This window comes from Melanostigma gelatinosum (genome assembly GCF_949748355.1).
Source record: "Melanostigma gelatinosum genome assembly, chromosome: 7".
NCBI classification, from domain to species: Eukaryota; Metazoa; Chordata; class Actinopteri; order Perciformes; family Zoarcidae; genus Melanostigma; species Melanostigma gelatinosum.
Window position 1 is genome coordinate 9,472,024 of NC_136640.1, and position 10,000 is coordinate 9,482,023.

A 10,000-nucleotide genomic window follows, 5' to 3' on the forward strand; every position below is an offset into this window, starting at 1 on the left:
CATTCCCGTGTGACACACATCACGTTTAATGTGAGCGATACCGGTCGGGAATTTACAAACAAATTTTTTTTATTTTTTCGAGAGAACAGAGAAGTGGCTGTTCTGGAAGTTGGCGGAACATTTTGGTGCCAGTCTGGGGGAAGTTAATAAAGGTCACACAGCTTGGATACAAATGCAGAGAACTTATATTTGAATTAAACAATCGGGGTATTGCCCACGGATTGGTGGTGACACTAAGATAAGTATTATATTGTATGAAGGAATACAGAATAGGGCTTAGAAACTGCCACAGTCCCGTTGTTGGAGGAAGCAGGATGACATTGTAACTTAGCGTGCGCACACACACACAAAAACACACACGAAGAGTCACAGACGCGTTACCTGTTGGATCATCTTGGAGACCATGAAAGCGCTCTGCTGATCAAAAACTTTAGACAAGATCTCCAGACCTGACAGAACCTTATCCACCTCCCTATTGGGGGAAACAGAAAGAGATTTACACCTTAAATAATTTAGATACATCTATAGGAAACCAGATAGTTACTAGATGTATGTGTGCGTGTTGGGGCTGCACACTACGTTACAGGTGATTATTCACCACATCATTGAGTTGAATTTGTTACATGTATATAATCCACGCCTGTTTATGGTTGAAGTCTATTTTATGTGGCTTATCACAATGTTTGAACATGCAACATGTGTCACTGTGACCAAAACAAGAGGCGGCTGTGCGGGCTGCACATTTCTATGATTTCGTGACGAGCACATACACTATATAAAGAATGGCTTTGTGTGTAGGGCATGCGTGGACAAGAGAGTATGTGTCGGTGGAATACGTGTTGTCTACAGATGTCCTGGGGTGTCCTTCTTACCCATTTAGGTGTTTGCAGGAGGCCACGAGTGTCTTGTTGAGGTGAGGCAGGGAGCCGGCTCCCTGTTTGACGGCCTCGAGGTCCAGAGCATAGCTGCCCTTCAGGTACTCGTGGGAGATGGTGCTGAGGCCATTAGCTGCTGGAGCACTACAACATAAACATTACACTTTCAGCTGATACTTAAAACAATGAGTGTCAAAATTACAGGTAAATTACATCCCTTGTATCAGAAAACAGAGAGCTGTCATAGACTTCATAGTCGCCATATCTGTGTATGTGCGTGAGAGTCTGTGAGCGCTGTGCAGTCAGGGCTTTTTGAATCACACATTTCCTCTTATACAGAGAGTTGACTTACGTCCTTTGATATAGTCCAGACTGTGGGCTCCGAGTGAACTAAGTACATTTTCTTGCACCTTATTTTTAACATGCGATGTCTGCAAACTAGCAATGGAAAAGGTGACGCCTTGTTCCTTCACGCTCTCTGATCTAAGATGTCTTTTGCACTCATTTTGGAGAATTGAATGAATTGTACGAGGAAAGCATTTTACGTGTCTTTCCATGACAACATGGCAAATGAGGACCACCGTGACTGGACGGAGGATGAAGCTTCATTGATTTCCCCTACAAATGAAACTGTGACAAAGTTCTTTAAAACACACTACTTTCTGCTTCTACCTGTGGTTAGTCAGCTACATCTCGTAAACACTTTTAACTGCATCAGAATGATTCAGCCACCTAACTCGCTTCACTGTAGTCTGAGTGAGGGCGCTAATCTTTGTTGGTGAATAATCACAGACCTGAGCGACACACACAAACACTTCGTCAAAGCTGTGCATCATCTGTGACCAACGTGATTTTACACAGGATGTGGTTTTCCTTCTTTGTGCAAGCAGACGGGGGCACACGGTAGAGCGGAGGTTATTAATGTGTGTGTGTGTGTGTGTGTCTGCTAATCAACATGTGTGAGTGTGAGAGAGTGCTTGTTCATAAAATCTGTGATACCACTGCTTCCTATTTTTGTGAGCGGAGTTGACATAATTGCATTCACAGTGAAGCAACATCCTTCCTGTGTGTGTGTGTGTACTACATGGTAAACATATTGTTAAGAAGCAAGTGGTTTGTGATTTGATTCTCAGCGTGTCCTCATGTAAACGTTGTACCTTTCTGTCGGTGTGTCTGGTCCAGGGGGAGTGTAGGTGGAGGCAGAGCGAGGGGGCAGGGGTGGCTTCTCATCCTCCCCATCTACCAATCAAGGGAGAGTTATCATGTGACAAACACGATGCGCAAGTGAAATGCAATGCGTGTGTGCTTGCATGGCGCTACCTGAATAGTCCCTGTCGTCACTGACGGCTGCTTCCTCTCTGTCCACGGCGTAAAGCAGGGTGGTGACCAGACCCTGGCTGGGCGCAAGGTACAACGACACCAACTCTGGTAGCGTCTTAAACCGCTTAGGCTGCACGCCCTGAGACGTCTGAGAGGAGAGAGGGGGGAGGACATCCGAGGAGGGACACGCCAAGAGAGACAGAGAGGAAGAGAAGGACTGTTATTTTCGACATGGTACGAACAGAACAATAGCATCCAACCTCCTTGGCTACAAGTGGTCATGTTATTGAAATCTCTGGTGGGCCCCTATTGTTCCACATTTAACGTTGTGGAAGCAAATATGATCCAGTGGTCTAAATATAATTCAAACCAGGAAGAACTGTTTCAGTAAACATTGCTCCAAAACATACTCAGTTCCAGGATGCAAAATTAAGACTTTTAGAGGATCTTCAATGGCACAGCTGAGACCCCAAAATCATACATGATGTGGCCACACGGATAGTCTGAAGTGTGTATGTGTGTGTGTGTGTGGCTGGTGGTAGTGCTGGTGGGGACTTCACAGCTGTTGGGCACAACGCACAAAGAGGCTGCTGTTGGTGTGTGTGTGTGTGAGAGAGTGTGAGTGAGCGCTCAGAGCCAACAAAAGCATCTCTGCCTGCCAGCTGCTACTGAAGCAAATACAGTTTTTGCTGCACACATGCACACACACTTGACCTCAGTGGAGTGAGTGAGTGAGAGCGTGTGTGTGTGTGCGTGTCTTTTCTGTACCTGTACAGCGAGAAATCCTTCGTCGTCTGGGAGGATTCTGTATGTGTGGACGTGCTTCTGAAACCTACAGAGAAAGAAACACCAGAGGAGGAAGAAGAAGGTCAAAACGTTGGAGGAAATGGAGTGAATGAAAAACAGACAGAAGTGAGAGAAAAAGAGGAGACAACTTTGAGACTGCGGTTTAATAAAACAACATCTCAAGCTCTGACATGCGTACATACTGTCTTGGACTTGACCTCAGTGAATACTGTGTGTGTGTGTGTGTGTGTGCGTATGAGAGTGAAGGGGGTTTAAACAGTGTAGAGAGCCTCAACCTGTTGCTGTCCGTCACAGTTGTGAGCTGGCTTTATCCTTACATGATACAGTACAGCAGATCAGCCTAGCTTTTAAACTACCGGTATGTACTATAGTTATACTGATGATACAAAATAAAGAAACAAAACATTATAATTTGTGAGATAGGAAGGATACAGATCAAAAGAAAATGATCCAAGTTCTTTTTTGAATGCGTTTCTTTCAGTCCACAACTGTGTATCAAATGTCAGAGTCAGAATTACGTTCTTTATTGAATAACAAGCTTTTTTTTTTTTCCTTCTTTTCACCGATTGCAGTTCGATGCTCTGACATCACTATCGCACAGCCGTGACTACAACGCCTGCAGCCACGAGCTGGAGAGTTTAATGATTTTCATGGCCGCACGTCATGCCTGCTCAGTGGCCCGGAACACAAAATGTTCAATTTGCCAGGCAGATGTTGTGGTTCATGTCTGTTGGTGTGTGCGTGTGGGTGTATATACACTGTATGCGTGTGTTATGGTTGTGCGTCTGTTTAGATACGTGGGCGTAAGCCCGGCAGCCTATGCAAAACACTGAAGTAATACTTTTCCTGCTGCAGCGCTTCTACTGTGCTTATTTACATTACGAGTGAGAGAGTGTGTGTGTGTGTGTGTGTGTGAGTGTGTACACTGTATAAATTGAGGGAAGGATAAATCCATGACATGAATTCTTCTTGCTCTGACCCCTCAGCGGTTTTTCCGGTCTTTCCAGGTCAGTGTTCCACAACTAAAACATGAACTGGATTCAAATGTACTACTGAAGAGAGGCAAGGCCAGTTTATTTTAGACTTTTAATTGAACTTTTTTAATTGCTGATATTTCACATAGCCTTCTCTGACCGACACAGTGACGTGGAATAACCCTGCGTTTCCTTACCGACGACAATTGTGTTTTTACAGGCTGACTATCATCAATTCCTGCTGTAGATGCTCAGATTTGTGTGTTTCTGTTTCTGGTATACATGCCTTTATCTGCCAGCACACACAGAGAGATAGAGAGGGGGGGGGGGGGGGGGATTCGGGCCCTGGCACAGATTTGAACCCACAGCATCAGAGTTCAATGATTTGGGACTTAGCCAGCAAAACTATCAGGGACACTGTCATCACATTTATGAGATAGTTGGTGATAATAGTTCCATATTTCATCATGCCTCCAGCAGTTTGCTCACACTAACAGTACACACTTGATAGATAGTTGCTCCTGCCTTTCAAGGGCCAGCAGTAAACACAGTCAGTGAGATGAACTGCTCCTTTTGTCCACCCTGGCCTCTGTAAACCATATCCCACACATTTAATCCTGTCATATTATAAAACACAACGCATTGTGGGTCCAGGAGGCACAGAATCTATGCACAGGAGTCCCTGGCAGTGTACAGTAGAGTGTTTGTGTGTGTGTGTTTGTTTTCCTGTTGGCAGCTGAGGTTTTGTAGAGTAAATACTATTGTTTCAGTAGCAGCAAAGCTATAAGGGGGAGAGGTTCATTATGTGATAGACACAGATGCAAAGCATACAATGTGTTTGTGTGTGTGTGTTGTCAACAATAGACGTCCAGAGGATAAAGACTGCCCCACTGACTCCCCACTCAGCCCTGTTGGAGATTTACTTCATAATTCTTACGCTACTTAACAGCGAAGATGAGGATGCGTAAAGGATCTCCACATTTGGATCACAATAGGTTTTTACACTATCGCAATCCTTCCTCACATTTAATATGGGATCACGCAAAAAAATGTAAGCAAGGACCGAAAGGAAGAACTGTAAAAAGTGCTGTAAATATGGGAGTATATATATACACATATATATATACACATATATATATATATATATATTTTTTTTTTCCCTCTACGGCTTCAGGGGCTGGTACTGAGTCATCCGTATTCTCAAAGATATCCTTTATGAAGACAGACAGCTTGTTTCTGCCATAATGATCTAATAACACTGGTCCACATGACCTGTGACGAAGGGGCAATACTTTTACCGTGTTATTTTACTGTTCGTTATTTTGTGTGTAGAAGCTAAACCTGTTGGTAAAATGCAGTAACATTGTTTTGATAAAAGCTGGTCCATAACAAGCTTTAGGTATCAAGAAGGAAGCTTGATGTGAGAGGGGAGAGGAAGGGAGAGGTGGAGGCGGGAGTAAATCCGGAAACGGATGATGCATGGATGTGAGGAATGTTGTTGGTCATAGAGTGACCTGATGAATTACTACGGATCCAGCAGAGGATGAAAAATGGATATTTGGCACAATCAATAACATTATTCTGATAAAGGCTTATTTATTCTGGGTTCTTATAGGAGTAATGTGTTTACATGAGATTGATCCTACTGTACGGTGAGGTCAGACTGCAGTATAACGAACTATGTAATAGTGTCATAAATTGCAAAATTATATATAGTTAAGACATACGACGTGCACTGCTGCCGGTGTGCATGTTTACAAACCACACAATGGACTCAGCATGGGGTGAACTATCAGATAGGGGATGTAGGTTGAGTCAATGTCAGAGCACCATGTCACATGGCATCGGGCTTCTATGTCCTGCATCTGCACAGTCAGTCAGTCAGCGGTCTTTGTACCTGTTTAACTTGGGTTATGCGAGTCATTTTGGCCATTTATAAGTTAAACATCCCTTTTCCACAGTCCATTTGACTTGCCTTAGTCATTGTCAAAGTGTACACAGTGGCAGTTTTGTCTGTGTAGTGAAGCTTGATCCACTGCTCTGGTTCTGTATGTTGCTTGCTGAACATAATAGTTGGTTGATGGCAAAATATCCCTAAATGAAGCTGGGCGTTTCATCACTTAATTTAACAAAAACCCTGACATACAGGTAATAGTGATTTTATAATACACTGTGTGAGAAGATAGTATATGTGTAAATACTCAGCTAAAGCCAGCTGCTTCACTGCTTGCACTGATCTTACATGAGCCCTTAAATTAAAACTTAAAACTTCACCAGGCCCTACAGATGATAGCTTATATTTACCTCCAACTACCATCCAGTTTCAGTGCCCTGTAAAAAAAAAAAACGGCGCTGCAGGCCAGACCACATCAGTCAGACAAGGCCAGCCCTAAGTAGTGTGTGCCATGCTGGAGTCTCACTGCTAGACAGACAGACAGACAGACAGTCTCTCCTTTGCCAGACTTCAGTGAGAAAGTAAACAAATGTGTTTGGCTGAATGCTAACTTAAAATACCTTTTGAATTAGAACGTTGGCAGAGCTGCTAACTTCCCCCCCCCCGGTACAGGAGGCCAAACGAGGCCCCAACACAGACGTTAAGAGTCCCTACACGCGTCTCTTTTCTGAATAAAGTTACTTACAGTACACACAAAGCGTACGCCCCGGCGACACTCTCGCTGTCCCGCACCAGGAAGCTGCCGTCTCTCCCGGCCCGGGCCAGCAGCTCCTCGGCCGCGGCTCGACTCAGGTCCCGGTGATACCACGTCGGCGGTGCGGGCCCCAGCGGTGAAACCCCACCAACAACCCCACCACCACCCCCGGCCATGACCACAGCCCTTCAAAACCGGGTTCAGCTCGAGCTGCTTCCAGACTTCTCCGAAAAAACCTCCCAAGCCCTTCTTCTCCAGACTAGAAACGTTAGTCCAGTGAGTCAAAAGAAGCGCAGGAAAAGTAGCGTAAACGTTAGTCCGAGAAAAAAGGTTTTGGGAGGCGCGAAAGACCCGACGACAGGGGCTACAAGTTGTACATTTGTCAAATTACACTGTTTGCGGCTGTTGCCTCAGTTCCTGAAAGACTCGCCTCCTCCTCTTTCGTTTCCCAGTCCGACGGAAATCAGGGTATGTAAATCCACACTGGAGACCGGGGAGCGACAGCGGGGGCGACCCGCGTCACCGGTAATATATTACAAACATATAGCACTTCCGGTGAGATTTCCAAAATAAAACAGGCTGTTGACGAATTTATACTGCGACACTTTATTTTATGAGCAAAGTCATGCACGCTTTGTTTGCGGTTAGGTGTATGTCTTAGCCAGCCTGACAGATATCTCTGGAAAGGATGGATGGAGGAATAAAGGCACACTGGGATGAATATGGAAAGGAGGGAAGGGAGAAAGAGAAGTAAAGGAATGACCTGGTGAAGAAGGGCAGTGTTGGAAAGTTTCTACATTTACTCATCAACTGTACAGTTATGAGATACTTTTATGCAGATTTATACTTCTACATTCTATATTGTAAATATTACTGCACTTCATTGAACTGATCAACAATTTAAATACAATGCAATATTTTTGATCGACTGAACTACCCAACAGTGTATAAAGAAGTTAGTGGCAAGAAAAAGTGTCACCTTCACCACTATCAACATTAAAATGCCTTATACACATAAATGGATCTATAATAATTAATATTATTAATACTACTTAAGTATAATAAATAATAGTATAACACTTTGAGAGGAGGCATTGCTTATTATGAGTACCTTTATTTTTTAAACGTTAAGTTTAATTTTCTCATAATACTTCTACTCATATGTAACATTTTAACTACCTTACACTTGTACGTGAATGTTTTTACAAAGTGGTATCATCAGTTTAACTTAATTAAAGGATGCAAGTACTTCTTTCTCACCTGAAGAGGGGAAATAAAGTTCAGCTTGGCTTTCCTCTTAGAATACCAGTGGACCTGCAGCCACTGAAGAGGTCAAACTGCTGTAATTTATCAAAATACAAGAATCCAGTGATACAAACCGTTTCTTTTCCAGACCACACACACCCTACTCAGGGGTCAGACTGGCAAAACACAGAAAACAGCCAATGCAACATTTAGAGATTTTGCTCATGATGTATTTTCCTTTTTAGTTGCCCACAAAAAGTCTGACTCCTAAAATGTCACTCACACACACTCACATACAAAGCAACAAAGCTGATTTAGGAGAGAGGGTGAAAGTTGGACAGGGTAGTGTGTGTGTTTCTGTGTGTGTGTGTGTGTGTGTGTGTGTCTTTGTTGCCAATGACCTCAGAAAAGCTGAGTATTAATAGCCACGTGGACGACAGCCATCCCAATTCTATTTCTGACGATGTCATCACACTATGTATGCCCGTGTGTGCCTGTGTGTCTGTGTGTGTGTGTGTGTGTGTGTGTGTGTGTGTGTGTGTGTGTGTGTGTGAGTTGACTGTAAAAGACTGTAAAAGTATGTGGCTTACCAATATGTCTGCATGCAGGGATTTTAAAGTTCTGTCGAAAAATGGGACATTGTAATAAAACTACTTTTACAACTACTACAATTCATCTTACAAATAAATCCTTTTGTACATTTAGTTGCTTTTCTCATCTTACCATAATTGTCTTGTAACTGTGAAACACAAGTTAAAGTTTGTGGCCATGCTGAGATCCTGGTGAGGCGCTGCTCATTTTTAACCCCAAAACACAACTTTCTTAAAGTTGTGCCTGGGGGTCAGGCCAGAAAACAGGCCTTGTCGTTACGTATACATAACCCGTGAGAGAGTCACTTGAGGCCACTTGAGGTCAAACTACTCTGTGTGGACATCTCAGAGTCAGCTTTTCAGGCTCAGCTTTACTTCTTCTTTATAAAGTCAGGATGTTAGTTTTTGCACATTGTGTCAAATAGAAATTCCATTTCCCCTGGTTCTGACCGATTGTTCATAGCAATATCAACGGTATTAATAACTGATAATTCACATTTTTCGGTCATATCTTACATATCCAGTTATTACATATGCGCTAAATATTATGTAAGTATCTGACAACAAACTAGCATGGATGCCTCACATCAGCTATAACAATCCATCACCCAGAAAGCTACAAACCTATGTAATGTTCAATAAATGCACAATATGTTTGCCATTCCATGACCAAATCAACACGATTGCGCTGTTCATGTCGTGTGTAAATTACTCTTGTTATGAGTAACGTTTGCAGTCAGCATCTTTGCATGTCTGAAGACCAACCTTCAGAGTGTGAAAAGATGTTTAAGCTGATGTTAACCTCATTGTGTGAACTAATGGGATTCTGTTAAATTGATGTTGTTTGTGGAAACATCTTCGAATATTTAAACCCCATTTGAATGTTGTTTCAGTATGATCCCATCACGGAAAATGTTGGAGCAGTTATGCCCATGTTTGAGTTGGATCAATTATGGCTCCGGCAACAACAAACTTCGGCAATGAGATAGTCTCATGCAAATCCACGCCTCTCTTTGTTTAGCAGATGTGTGCATACAGTCCATGCAGAGAAAAGAGACAGCACAGCTGACCTTATTAACATTATTATAAGCCTCAGAAAATGGAGCATAACTTTGACACGACTGATATTTGTCAGAAGGGAAGGCCACATTTTCAAAGACACTGTTGACTGCATCTGTTATGTCTTTTCATTGTACTTGATTCATTATCTCAGACCTTGATTATAAAATTGCAGAGTGCACAAACGTTGATAAATATGTATCTCAGACATATCTTTGACCAGCTAAGGTCCTCTCTGGCCATGTCTGGTAGCCAAGCACAAGACTTATTCAAAGGCCTGATAGAGCACATTCAGACGTGGCACTGACGCACACATATGTAAACTCATGCCCCTCACAGTCTCTCACACACATACACACACACACACACACACACACACACATATATATAGAGACTATGTGACGCTAAAACACACTTAAACATAGGGGGAGGAAGAAAGACACTAACACACCCTTAGTCTTTCTCTCATTTTCTCCCTTTAG

The 10,000-nt window shown here is 43.0% G+C and overlaps 2 protein-coding genes across 2 annotated transcripts in view; one reads left to right on the forward strand and one right to left on the reverse strand.

Moving 5' to 3' along the window:
- The window catches only part of inppl1a (inositol polyphosphate phosphatase-like 1a), a 20,264-nt gene extending 13,196 nt beyond the window's left edge, over positions 1-7,068 (reverse strand). The window contains exons 1-6 of the mRNA XM_079271227.1: positions 6,616-7,068; positions 2,964-3,027; positions 2,196-2,343; positions 2,033-2,114; positions 873-1,019; positions 382-472 (exon numbers count right to left, since the gene is read on the reverse strand). Coding sequence (XP_079127353.1) covers positions 382-472; positions 873-1,019; positions 2,033-2,114; positions 2,196-2,343; positions 2,964-3,027; positions 6,616-6,800 — 717 coding nt within the window. The 5' untranslated portion in view covers positions 6,801-7,068. The remainder of the gene's footprint in view (positions 1-381; positions 473-872; positions 1,020-2,032; positions 2,115-2,195; positions 2,344-2,963; positions 3,028-6,615) is intronic.
- anapc15 (anaphase promoting complex subunit 15) overlaps positions 1-10,000 on the forward strand; it is a 19,046-nt gene that overhangs the window by 1,700 nt on the left and 7,346 nt on the right. The gene's annotated exons all lie outside the window — the stretch shown is intronic.